At 26.8% G+C, this 14,978-nt stretch overlaps 1 protein-coding gene across 1 annotated transcript; it reads left to right on the forward strand.

The window, feature by feature from the left end:
* Positions 1-8,024: 8,024 nt before the first annotated feature.
* On the forward strand, positions 8,025-12,328 carry LOC547953 (glutamine synthetase nodule isozyme). The gene is made up of 12 exons (NM_001255403.3): positions 8,025-8,179; positions 9,089-9,128; positions 9,230-9,333; positions 9,461-9,509; positions 9,789-9,895; positions 9,994-10,081; positions 10,438-10,566; positions 10,746-10,820; positions 10,909-10,962; positions 11,121-11,158; positions 11,267-11,426; positions 11,847-12,328. Exons 1-12 carry the CDS (start codon positions 8,106-8,108, stop codon positions 11,997-11,999), a joined length of 1,071 nt encoding a protein of 356 aa, NP_001242332.2. The 5' UTR covers positions 8,025-8,105; the 3' UTR covers positions 12,000-12,328.
* Positions 12,329-14,978: the final 2,650 nt, after the last annotated feature.

Consider the following 14,978-nt stretch of genomic DNA (forward strand, 5'->3'; position numbering starts at 1 on the left):
TTGTTCTAACTTATACTTGTTTTGTTAATTGTAATGTTATGCTTGCAACGATTAAAAAGGAGAAAAGATGAAAATTAAATTATATTTTAGATAAATAACTATTTTTTCTCCTGAATGTGTAAAACGCTGACAAATTTGTTCTTGAATATGACATATAAATTTTTTCATTAACGATAACCGATAAAAGTTAATAAATAAATGAATTTATCCATTTTTTTACTTGCGAAAATAAATTTATTAGCACTTTATATATTTAAAGATGAAAACAACTATTCTGAAGAATTTATTTTGTGTGGTATTTTGTTACTCCATTATCTTAGGCATTGAAATTTCTACATGAGACTAGTACTACTCTTGCATAAAATTTTAACCAAGCACATACGGTTATGTTTAGTAGGAACAAAAGAAATAGGTAAAAAAATAAAGTAGATTTAGGCATCTTTATTTTAGGAGAGATAGAGAAAAAGAAGAAGAAAAAAACATTTTCAAACGTGTTGGACTGGTTCTCTTTTATTTTAAACATTTTCTCTATTTCCTCTCCATTTTCTTAATTTATACACTATTTTCCTTTTTTACAAACAGGGTGTGCTCGATGTCTTTCAGCATCTCTTTAACCCAACAAGTCACTACAACCCACCATTACTATTTTCTCGATAATTTTCTTCAATAAAAATCATGATAAAAATATAGTAATATTATCAAGTACTAGTATGATCATTCTCCTGTTTTTTTCAACTTAACATAATTCGGTCAAAGAAAATAAAAGTTAATCCTTATATACTAGAATAATTTTAGACTTTATAGATTTTTGTTTGAGTGGCGGTGGGACGTGGCAAGGATTCCGCGTTGTGAACTGGGATTGGATGAGAATCTCGAGACAAAATGGGTCCCGCACGTTTATAACAGCGTATTATTTATTGAAGGATGGGCCACTTGCTGTAAGGACACGTGTCGGTAAAAACCCTCGGACTCAGTGGTGACGTCCTTAGCCGTACACTCACGTGTGACGGAATCCCCTGCCTCAAAAATCAAAATCCCAACTTTCATCACTCCTTTAAACACTACACACTGCATAGTTAACAGCTCACTACCAACAAGTTCTAACAGTTAATAGATGATTATATTTCTCAGAGTGTTCTATTGATCAAGGAATTAAATATATATTTATATATATACTGAAAATTATAAGAAAATATAAAAAAATTATAAATAATATAATATAATTTTTATGTCAGTAAAAGTATTATTATTTTAAATTTTTTAATCAGTGTTTTAAGAATATTAATTAATATTTATTAATTTCTTTAATATGATGATAAGAGTTTGATTTTTAATTATGTATATAAAATAGATTCTATAGAAAGAGATAAAATTTATTTTAATGATGTGCATATCTTGATATCTTACTTTGGATTAAAAAACTCTCATAAAAAAAAATACCAATCTACCACCAACCCTTACTAAAATAAAATAAGTTAGCACCACCGCAATTATCGATTGGTCTAGTGTTCACTTTTATCTGGTCGAGACTTGAACTCATCCTATTGGCCACTTCCTTTTGTCCATCTCTCTTTGCTCACTTTTCAACCCTCGTGATTGCCACGTTGCTTTGCATTTTTAAAGATCTTTCTTTGATAATATCTCTCGACAAAGAAATCAATCTAGAAGATATAACATTTTATATGTCCGATTCTTGTTTATTTTTTAAATTTTTGAATGACGGGTAGTGACTAACATGTGGTTAGATTAAGTAGAGATGGATTTGAATTTTAAAAAAATGAATTCATGTTTTTTTGGATTAAAAACATATTTGAGGATTTTTTTTTACAGGAATTTTTTTTTACTAAAGTTGACTAGTCGACTTTTTCACCAATATTAGTTGTTGACAAAATTAATTGACATTTTATATCAATAATATGATAATCCACCAAAATATATAATAAAGGTGTATAATTTTTTATGCAATGTTTTAAATATAAATTGCATAAATTATCGATATTTAGAGTAATTATTTTAAAAATTAGTTGATGGGTGCAAATTATTTACAATGACAACGTACAAAAAATAAATTCAATGAACTTTTTCTTTCTTTTTTTTGTTGCAAATTTAATTTAATTTTTATCCATTGTTTATATAAAAAAAAATACACTATCAACTAATAACAAATAATTGTTAGTATTATATTTAAAATAATTATTATAAAAATAATACACTAATCATATATAACATTTTATGATTAAATCACATTCTAATGTTTTTATACTTTCAAAACATACATTAAATATCTATTGTTTTTAATAACTTATATTTCATTCTCTTCAATTAAAATGTATATAAATACATGCTAACCAACTACTCCGAGTTTACAAAAAGGATATTTTAACTAGAAAAAAAGCTTGAGCCTTATAAAACGTAATGGTTAAAAATGATAATGATGTAACATGGGTGTTTTTTTTATTATTATTTAAAGAATTAGTCTTATATTACACCATTCGACAGCCTTTCCACACTAGGGGGAAAAGGTGTATACGGCATGCATGATCATGTTAAATATTTAATTGAAGTAATAATGAAAAGATATAAACATGTTGCATTGGGCTTTTTAACGCATATAATTAAACTGAGTGGGTTCTAAAGTTGAGGAACTAAATGATATATTAGTTAAATAAAACAATAAATACTTTAATTAATTTCACATAACATTAAAAGGATGAGTGATTTAGCTTATGCGTGTGTCGTTTAACTAATATTTTTCTATGTAAAGTTTCTGATAAAATGGGCCTTTAGTAAAAGTGGATATTCTAATTTTCTTGATCGATATAATTAAATTATATTTTCAAGAAACTTATAACTGAATCAAGATTAACATGACTGACAATTTAAGCTTAATGTACGTATTTGGAAATCCAGAGACCATCCAACAAATATAATTAAGATAAGAGGAGAATTTTATTTTTATTAAAAAAATAAATATATCTTCTAAAATATGTAATATTAGAAAAATATCAGAAAAAATCATATATTTTTTTAAACAAACTCTTAATTCAACCTGTTTTTTTTTTTATACTTACATATTTTTGTGTCGCTAACTTGAGAACTCATAGAAGAACACTTCCCAAATTTGATAAGAATAAGGTATATTTTACAAAATTTCCTCCTAAACACTTATAAAAATAAAGAAATAAAATGAATCAAAAATTTATTATATGTTAAAATTTAAATTATACATTTCATTTTTTGAGAAATTAGATAAAATAATTTCAAAAAAATATATTAATTAATTTTAACATATGAAATAAGTTTTATTGATTTTGTTGTTCTTAGATGTTAGCTGAAAATTTTATTTCAACTAAACCTAATTAAGAAATGTTTAAAAAGAATGTCGGGTAGGTGAAAGTCATCAGCGTTGGATGAGATGATGATTGGGAAAAACATTCCCTTAAATGATCACTTGAGAATGATTCAGTTATACTCCAATTGCATGTTCTTGTCCCGACGACATTCGTAAAATAGGAAAAGAAAAAAAAAAGATTATGCATAGAAATAATTTATTAGATCTGGACTCTACGATATAAGTAAAGCTTATATTTGAATTTTTGATAATACATTTTTTTAGTGACTAAAATTTTGATAATACATTAAAGTATTATACCTCGTACTAGAATGTCACTAATTATAATTTGTCTCCATCGATCATTATGCCAACTGGCAATTATATATAAAATTATAATCATGCCATTTTATATGTGGTATTAGTGGTTGAAAGCTCACAATTTATAAAATATCATGTAAAAATATTTTTTTTATTTTTTTTAAAAGAAATTAAGTTAAACAAAATAAACTTTTTTATTTTAAAATTGAATTTTATATTAAATTATTTTAAAAATAAAATAAATTATACTAATTGAATTGAAGTTTCTAATTATTTTTGTTAAAACTAAATCAACTTTACTCAAAATCCAATTACATGTGATTTTTTTAAAAAATGTACAGTTATTAGAAAAATAGAAATTGAATTAATTATTTTTATATAAGGTTAATTGCAGAAGATCATAAAAGTTTTTTTTGGTACTGATCACAATTTTTTTTTATCTAAATAAAAGTGTTTTTTTTCGAAGCTTGTCCATGTACCACAAAAATAGCACTTTGAACATGTTTACATAGCATTTATTTTCTTTAGGTACAATGATATTTCAAGTCAGCATGGAGAAAATATTTTCAAAGCGAGTGTTCCAGGGTGCATGTATTTGATTTTTCCTAGAGGCTTTTAGTGCTCTTTGATCTATCATTCACGAAAAAAAATGATTTTGTTCTTTCATTTTAAATTATTTTATAAAATTATTTTTAAAAAATAATATTTAAAGAACATGCATAGAGGAAGATATAAAAGTGTAAAAAGAAAAATATAAATAACAGAAGATTGAAATTAAAAAACTAAAATAATTTAAATGTTTTGTTTTTTTTATTTTAAAACTAAGATATTAATTTTAAAATAATTAGTATTTTAGTTAATGTATTGCATAGGATAAATATTTATTATTGTATAACAAATGTTTCTTTGATATATAAACTATATTATGATTTTTTTAACCCAAATTATATTTTTTAAATTCACAATAAATAAATATTTTTTAATATATTTAAATTATTTTTAAATTTACATTGAATACTTAAATTATCACATAGTGTTATTTTAAACTCTTGACAATTTCTTTAAAAAAATACTGAAATTCAAATTAGAGACAAAAATAAAAAATAATGGATGAAAATAATTAGATGATAAAGAATACAAAATATACATATAAAGACAAAAAAAAAGAATAATTTAAAATATATAAACAAAAATTGTTTGGCTAGTTGAAAGAATAATGTGTGCAAATGAGCCTCTAACAAAGATAAGAGATAAAATATTAAAAACATCTCATTGAGAAAATAAACAGAGTGAAAGTTCCACATTTATTCTATTAGTTCTTATTAAATTAAATATCCTTACAAAAAAAACTAACCTTACAAAACAATTAACTATCTAAAAATAGTGAATATTTTATATTTATAAAATAATCTACAAAGAATAATATTTTTAAAAGTAATGCAGCATTACATTACTAAATAATTATAAAATATATAATTATAATTTTTTTACAGAAGTTATAATTAATTTTAAAGATTAAATTTAATAAAAATGTAAATTATAGGACTTAGTTTTTTCTAAAGCAAAAAAAATGAAAACAATCTAGATAATATATTATAGTACTTTTTAATCATTAATAAGAAGATCAATAACTAATGATTGCAATGAAATCAATTACATACTTAATTGTTGATTTTATAATTAATGATTTTTTTATCAACAAATATTAATTATTAATTATATAAATTAAACCCGCCATCAACCTTATAATTAATGATTATTAGTGTGTTTTAATCTCCAAAGTCCAAAGTGTACTACCCTCACTTTAGAGGATATAAATATCAAATTATAATTGTTAAAAAATTCAAATAAAAAAACAGATTCAATTAACCGAAAAGAAATACCTGACTATATATTGCTTAATTCCCCCAAAAGAAATACCTTACTATATAAAATTTGCAAATTGGGTATTTATTGAAGAAAGCAAGAGAATAATATATTAATACAAAATTTTAAAAATAAACCATTGATTTTTGTCTAAAATCTTTGGTATTTAAAATCACTAGATTTTGATTCCTACGTTGCACCGGATAAACAAGATATTTAATTTTCTATAATATATAATTTGCTAAATTTATCTCTTTATACTTTCATCAAATTATTCATCCCCATTTATTATTCTTTTTTCATACTTTTTATGTTTGTAAAATAAAACATTCAATAAATTATTTAAACCAGGAAAGAGAATTTCATAAAATTTACATTCAAATTAAAATTATTATAAGAAAAAATATAAATTCACCTTAATAATTTAGATATTGATGTAATTACCGACAAATTGTCCATTCTCTGAATAAAGTGAAATTTCGTACTTGCTTTTATATAAAAATATCATGTGTGTGTTATGTTTTATATGTAAATTTTATTTTAATATGTTGACATATGCATATGAATGTCTAAAAGAAAATTAATTTTTTTCAGGTACACAGAATAAAAATCACGAATAATTTATTAGCTTAAAAATTAATTTAGACACTAATATTTTGTGTGAAGAAAAGCACATGATTATATTGATTTAATTTGATTTTTTTGATCTCTAATTAAATATATCAATAAATTTTACCTTTGATTGAACAAAAAAAATTTAATAGAAAAGTTTATCCCTTTGAATTTAGTGTAAAATTTTCTACCAGATTTTATAAAAAAAAGTTGATCTTTGTGTGTTATATTTTATATGATAATTTACGCGTAAATTTCTATTTGTACTTTCATAAAATTAAAATATTCAGTTAAATATAAATTTCTTTTAATATTTTCATGAAAAACATTCCTCATCAGTTGTTACATTTTTTAATATTTTCCATTGTTGTAAAACTAAATATTCAACAGGGTATTTAGGTTAAGAAATAAAAAACTATAAAAAAAAATTTTAAATTAAAATTATTATACTAAAAAATCAACATATTAATGTGACTTTAAGTAAATTATTTTTCCTATGAATTAAGTGAAAATTTCTACTTGTTTTTATAAAAAGAAAACATAATTATGTGTTATGTTATATATATGATTTTTATTTTAACATATTTCACATGTACATATCAATGTCTTAAAGAAAATTAAAGTTTGTCCAGATAGAAAAAAATCATAAAAAATAATTTATGTGAGGAGATAATAAATAAATGAATAATTTTGCGTGGAAAAAATCATATTGATTGCTTGATTATGTTGATTTAATTTGTTTTTTTTCATGCACTATATATTAATTATGTAAACGAATTCTTAGCTTTAATTAGACAAAAAAATTTAGTTAAAAAGTTTATCCTTGTGAATTTAGTATAAATTTTTGCACTTATTACTTTTAAAAAAAATTCATCCGATGTACTTTCGTTTATATAAAAATTTTTAAAATTATATACATATCAATGTATAAAATAAATTTAAAATTTGTCCATCTAAAATAAAATCTTGAATAATTTATTTAGGTAAAAAATAATAAATAAAAATGAATAATTATTGGCATAAAAATTAATTTTAAAAACTAAATTCAAGTGAAAAAATAACCGTGATTAAGTTGATTTAATTTTATTTATTATGTGTAGTTAAATATTTATTAATTATGCAAAAGAAATTTGAGTTTTGATTGGATAAAATTTTTATCAAAATTCAAATTTCTTTTGAATAGATTAATCTTAATACATTGTCTATAGACATTTTTTAAGAATTGTCATTAATATTTATTTTGATAATTTTTTAAGATATTTTAGTTAGTTTTTAATTTTTTTATTAGCTGAAAAAACTTGTTTGATTATTCGATAAATATATTTTTTAATAATTTCTTAGTAACTTATAACATTTTTTAAAATATTGCTTAAAGTAATATTTGTTTAAAATGCTAGATTCTATTTATTAATTTTTTATATTTTTATTTTATTCTCAATATATTTATCCAATTTTTTTAATTATCTTTTTTAAATAAATCATGATTTTATTATTTTTTTATCATTTTATATTTTTCATTTAATTTTATCAAATACTAATCAGGTTTGTTTAACGTCTAACTTGTTTCTTGTTAACTTTTTAACTTGTAACTAACTTTAGATAATTTTGTTAAACATAATCCTTCATAACCCTTCATTTAATAATTTTTTATTAAAAGTATCTGGTTTAGTTGCTTAAATAATAATGTACATGAATTTATTATAATTCACTTACACGATTCTTAAGTTTTACGGTAAAAGATTAAGCTGCTAAAAGAAGAAAACATTAAAAATTTAAAATAGTTAATAATGATTCAGTGTAGAAATGATTTGATTGGAAAAACCTATTGGTAGAGTCAATTACGTATTGAATCTGAAGGTTCTATAAAAGCCCACACCCCTGCTTCGCTGTTCTCACATTTTCTACGTATTGAATCTCAAGATTCTAAGAGAGATTTTGCTGCTCTTTGAAGAAGGGTGTTTGCTTGATTTTGGAGATGTCGCTGCTCTCAGATCTCATCAACCTTAACCTCTCAGACACTACTGAGAAGGTGATCGCAGAGTACATATGGTTAGTCTCTTTCTCTGTTTCTCTGTCTCACACAGTTTTTTTCTTTGGTTCTATACGAACACAAACAAACACAACAACATGGGAGTATGTTATGTTTGTGTCTGCATGATTTTTTACGTGTGCAGGAACTTTTTTTCTGGGATGAAAAAAATGTTTCTCATGTTGTGTGTGGTTTGTTTTTACTAATCTTTTATTTGATCAGTGACACTTGTTGGGTCTAACGGAAGAGATTACTCTGTTTCTCTCGTCACATGAACAGAACAAAGTTTGAAATTTTTCTGATGGAAAAATGCGAGGAACCAAAAAAATAAAATCTTTTATTTGATCAATCACTCCACTCTACTCTATACTACTACCTGCTTTTGTTCCAACCCTTAAAAAATGACCCTAGAGAAGTTTGATTCCAGAGTTCTGAATTCATGATATCTCTCTTGAGTATTACAAGAGTGGAAATTATTTTTTCTTCTATGATTTCCCCTGTTTTTTGTTTCTTTTTTGTGGTTGTTCCAATTTTTTTTACCTACCTTTTCTGTTTATGAGATGTATGTTATTCTCTCTCAAATTTTCAGCCTCCTTTTTTATATTTTTTTGGGGGTAGTTCCCCTTTTGAAGGGGTAAATCTAAGAGTGTTTCCTCTGTTTTGACTCTGTCTTTGGTGGTTATGCTATTACTTGGTTTTGTTTGGTATTTGATCACTTCAAAGATGACTTTGCTTGTTTGATAGGAATTAATTTGAGAAAGGAAGAGTCTTTTTCCTTTTTTCTTTCTTTGTTGCTTGCTTCAATAAAATACATCCTAAATTATTCTTCATGCTCACTACCAAATGAAAGCAACTTGTTTGACCTTTTTTTTTTGGGATATAAATTTTCCCTTTTGATGAATTCTAACATTTTATTTTCACCATGGTAGGATCGGTGGATCAGGAATGGACCTGAGGAGCAAAGCAAGGGTAATTCACTTTTTTTTTGTAGCAAACTATAAAATTGAAAAATTTCAATTGTTATGTTTAATGTTACTAATGCAAGTTTTTTTTTTTTTTTTGGCATATAGACTCTCCCAGGACCAGTTAGCGACCCTTCAAAGCTTCCCAAGTGGAACTATGATGGTTCCAGCACAGGCCAAGCTCCTGGAGAAGACAGTGAAGTGATTATATAGTATGGTTTTTTAATCCTACCTAATCACTTTTTTTCCCCCAACCAACACTACAAATTTGTAATTTTTCTTTTCTTTTCATTTTTTTTATATTCCATTCTTTACTTATTTGGGATTGATTCAATACAGCCCACAAGCCATTTTCAGGGATCCATTCAGAAGGGGCAACAATATCTTGGTGAGTTTCTTTTTGCCTTTACACCTTGGTTTTCCTAAAAAGTGTAATTTTGATACACTTTTAATGTGTAAAGATTACCGCGACAACCATTCCAGAAAATACTCAAGACATGATTCTTAAAGTAATTATTACAAAGATCAACAATTATATCATTCATTAATTGGGGTAACAATGTAAAAAATCTTTACGTAATTAAATTACTTTTCAACTGTCTGTAGTAGTTAACCTTGTTTCCATGGTGCATAATACTCTTTGTTTTTCAACTTTGATTCACTCTAGGTTATCTGTGATACTTACACTCCAGCTGGAGAACCCATTCCCACTAACAAGAGGCACGATGCTGCCAAGGTTTTCAGCCATCCTGATGTTGTTGCTGAAGAGACATGGTATCTATTGCTGTTTGTAATAACATTTTCCCACTAGTTTAGATAGATATATATATATATATATATATTGACCAACTATTGCATGATTTTTTGGTTAGGTATGGTATTGAGCAGGAATACACCTTGTTGCAGAAAGATATCCAATGGCCTCTTGGGTGGCCTGTTGGTGGTTTCCCTGGACCACAGGTGAATGAATACTAACTTTCATTAATGTTTTAATTCTTAGGGTTGTTACTTTACACATACAAATTCATATTGTCCATTTCACACATTAACTCAAATTATCAGTTTTAACACTTATTGGGACTCTAAATGGAACAATGATTCTAATCACTTGACAATGTCAAACCCTGTCAATAACCCTACCTTTTTAAATTTGTTAGAACCATAATTTTTTTATGAAAGATCGATCACCCAATTTAAGCTTGTATTTTTGGTGACTTTTATTGAAAATCATATTGTTTCCTTATTTATAGCTTATACAGCTGTTCTACTTTTATTTAGGTATAACATTGTTGTTTTATTTGTATTTTATTCAACAGGGTCCATACTACTGTGGTGTTGGCGCTGACAAGGCTTTTGGCCGTGACATTGTTGACGCACATTACAAAGCCTGTCTTTATGCTGGCATCAACATCAGTGGAATTAATGGAGAAGTGATGCCCGGTCAGGTAATAATAATAAGTTTGAAAACAAAGTATGTACTTATTTCTTTCACTCTTCTCCAATCACTTAACCAACGATATATCTCCCTTATTTTGATACTAATAATAATTGGTTACCCTTAATATTTTCATATTTGTTTTCTCTAATTTTGTTTCTTTTAAATTTTAATTCAATATGTATGTAGTGGGAATTCCAAGTTGGACCTTCAGTTGGAATCTCAGCTGGTGACGAGGTGTGGGCAGCTCGTTACATCTTGGAGGTAGGTAGCACATGATTAAATAATAGTGTTACTGTACCTATCTTAACATTGCAACTAACATTCTTTATTTTTCTATGGTAACTAATAGAGGATCACTGAGATTGCTGGTGTGGTGGTTTCCTTTGATCCCAAGCCAATTCAGGTTAATTTTTTTCTAATTTTCTCCCCTTTATGATTAACTTATTTTCCCATCACATTTGCTCCAACCCCATGAAAAAGCTTAGGCCAAAACTTAGGCCTTGTATTTATTTACTTTTGTTGGAATGTTGACTATTGTCATTTGGGGTGCTACAAAACTAGGGTGATTGGAATGGTGCTGGTGCTCACACAAACTACAGGTAAGCTTTTTTACTTCAACAGAAGGACTAAATTAAAATTAAATCTCTTTGCTTTTCATGCTTGACAAGTGGATAATAGTAATAATAGTATTATTAATAATGTTGCAGCACTAAGTCCATGAGAAATGATGGTGGCTATGAAGTGATCAAAACCGCCATTGAGAAGTTGGGGAAGAGACACAAGGAGCACATTGCTGCTTATGGAGAAGGCAACGAGCGTCGTTTGACAGGGCGCCACGAAACCGCTGACATCAACACCTTCTTATGGGTAAGAAACAAAAATCAAATGACCATAACATGTTCCTTTGAACCAAACATTATGGACCCTTTGTACCAAAACAAAATTTTAGGGGACCCTTTGAGAAGATATTTTTTTGTTTTTATTTTAACTTACCAAATGTTACTTTCTTTTCATTTGCATGATTGGTAACATGGTTGAACTCACCATAATTTTTTGAAGTAACAAATAGTTGTTACTGCGTCGATTTCCCCATGATTTTTTTTTCTCAACATGGATTTCTACTACCAGTATAGACAAACCATCACTTAATTGTCTGTGTCATTTTTGTAATTAAGCGTGAAAATAGAAAGAAAAAAAATCCTGTACCAAATTGTCACTAGTTTTGTCATTGTTTAGACTTTAGATCAATTTATAATAAGGTGTTTATATTATTTGATTATTGTTCAGGGAGTTGCAAACCGTGGAGCTTCAGTTAGGGTTGGGAGGGACACAGAGAAAGCAGGGAAGGGATATTTTGAGGACAGAAGGCCAGCTTCTAACATGGACCCATATGTGGTTACTTCCATGATTGCAGACACAACCATTCTGTGGAAGCCATGAGCAAAACTTGCATGTTGTCTCCCTTTGGATGGAACAAGGAACAAGGAACAAGGAACAAGGAACAGTTATGCTTTTCTAAGTAGGGTTTGGTCCTTTTTATTTTTTACCTTTTGATTTTTCTAGGATTTCGATTTGTGGCTACTTTGGTTGGTGCAACCAACTGCCAAGGGTTGTTCATTGTTTTCTATTCCTTTCCCTCGTTTTCCGATTGTTACAATAATAATAATGTAATATGGTTATTTTCAGTCTCAAACAAAAGTAATGCTGATTGTGAAGTATAATAATATATGAAATTGTCATGTCCATTGGAGTTGGGATTTGTTGCTGTTGCTGTATTTCTCTCGTGGTATAATTTGATTTGTGAACATAAATTTACAGTTGAGAGATTACGAGATAAATGAGATAACGGTATAAAATTAACATTAAATATTATAGTGAATTGAAAAAGATAAATTTACAAAGGAAAATGTGAGACTGGCAACGCTTGTAACGGAAAAAAAAAATGTAAATAATATGCGTTTATGGTTTTGAATGATCACTATAAGTGCTATCAAATATTTGTTTCGTTTTTTTTATATAATTTAAATGCTGTCTAAATCATCTTATCATTATTTGAAGTGCTATCTAAGTTATTTTTTTAAGGAGAAAAAATAAAATAAGCATATTTATAAAAATTAACAAAAAATATTATAAGGATAAAAATAATAAAATACTAAATTATTAGGACTCAAAAGTTAAGCCTATAAATTATATTATATCAAAATTATAATAAATAAATATCTTTAAATATATAAATTATATTTTTTATTTACCATGAAGAAATTGAATTATAATATCAAGTTTTTTAGCCATTGATAATTTTTTTAAAAAAAACCCATCAAAATTCAATTTGAAATATAGATAAATTGAAAGACATACACGTGGTTAAAAATATTAAATATACAAATAAAATTATGGTAATTTGAGATGTTTTAGAATTTTTTTTACTATTTCTTGTGAAGGGTTTCTTTTGTTTATGTTTAATTTTTTTAAAAAAAAAAGTGGACAAAGATATTGGTCTCAATTGAAAATTTAATTATTGGCATAATTCTTTTTTTTTACCGTCGCCTAACAACAACAAAATATTACCGTTTCAAATCTGAAAAAAATGTACAAATTGTATCTATCAATTGCCATGTCTTTAATACCATTGTGACAAAGAATTTGTTTTAATGTTATGGCAATAACCACTATAAATATAGGTCTAATTTCTATCATTTTGTAACTAATTTTTAAATTCTATTTTTTTATTCTTATCTAGTCTCAATCTTCTTTATTCTATCTGAAATGGATTTCAATTAATTTACTTATCGACCATACTATAATTATACGCTAAACCAATCACTCCTTAACAATGAAAATTCTTAAAATCCATACTATTGTATGTATCCACGACCCCCAACAACTCCAACACATAGTATAGATCTCCTTCATCCAATGTGGAGCCACCTATTGGTGAAATTTCTCAAAATCCATAGTCTTTTATGTATCCATCGCCCCCAACCAACCCAAACTTGTTATAGGCCTTCTTTATCCAATGTTGAGCCCCCTAACAAGAAGTAGAATCACCAATCGATCTAGAAAATATTCAACTAAATGAAGGAGAAGAAAATTCAAGTCAGAAAAAATTCCATAAAACATTTTCAATAAAAGAGGACGTGATTCTCATCCGATTGTGGCTTAATGTGTCAAAGGATTCAATTATAGAATAGATTAATCATTATCCTGATACTAGGCAAGAATCAAGGAAGCGTATAGCAACGATGAAAAGTGCAGGGAGTTTATGGAAAAAGGAGTCACTCAATTGAAATCTCGATTGAACCAAATCCACCCGCTAGTTCAAAAGTTTGATGGTTGCTACAAACAAGTAGTTAATCATAGAAGAAGTGGGAGTTCAAAGAAAGATCTTATGACTAATGCACATATGATTTACTCGCAGGATACCGATAAAAAAATAGAAGTTGAACATGCCTGGTTGTTGTTGAAAGAGGAATGCAAATTCGATGCGGAATTTATGGGAAAGTCTTCAAAGAGAACCAATGTTTTTGCTTCAGGTGGTTACTCATTGTCTTTTAACCTAAATGCACCTAATGAAGTTGAAGAGTATGACACAACATCACCAATGTCTCGCTTAATAGGAGAAAGAGCATAAAAAAGGAGGCCAATGTTGTGACTATATTAGGCAAAAACATGGATTTTAAATAAATAGGCCAATGTTGTGTTTGTTATTTAATTTTAGTTGTCTAGGCTAATGTTGTGTTTGTTATTTAATTTTAGTTGTGTAGGTCATTGTTATATTTTTATTTTAAATTCAATTGTCGTGTAATATTTTTCATGGACCTCAGTTTCATTATGGAAAACTAGTTGTTGCAAAATTAGTCATTGGAAAACTAGTTGTTACAAGACTAACCGTTGAAAAATTAGCCATTACAAAAGTAGTCATTAGAAAACTAATCGTTATGAATCATGCTACATAAATTGTGTAATCTTTTCTAATTCTCATATCTTCTCATAAAAATCACATACTATTCTTCTTTGATTTCCAACACTTCAATTATGCATATAATGGATCCAAACATTGATTTAGATACGCTTTTAGATCAAATGGTAGATGAGGAACTTGAAGACAAGATCTAAGAACAAGTCATTAGGTTGATACTTGAGACCCAACAATAAGTCGATAACACTTGTAGGCATAGCTGAGAAGAAAAGTGGTACGTTGGAATCATGAGGAAGAACATGATCAATTGTTCAATGAGTATTTCTCTAAAAAATCTTGTATACGCAGAGATTTCGTTCTAAAGAAGGTTTCAGATGTGAATGCATGTGCTTCTTCGAGTTGTAAAGGCCTTCAACAATCATCATGAGTATTTTCAAACAAGGGTAGATGTAGCGCGTAGAAAAGAAAAGGCCTACCATCGTTGTAAAAATGCATTGTTG

Source organism: Glycine max, chromosome 18 (assembly GCF_000004515.6).
Source record: "Glycine max cultivar Williams 82 chromosome 18, Glycine_max_v4.0, whole genome shotgun sequence".
Classification (NCBI taxonomy): Eukaryota; Viridiplantae; Streptophyta; class Magnoliopsida; order Fabales; family Fabaceae; genus Glycine; species Glycine max.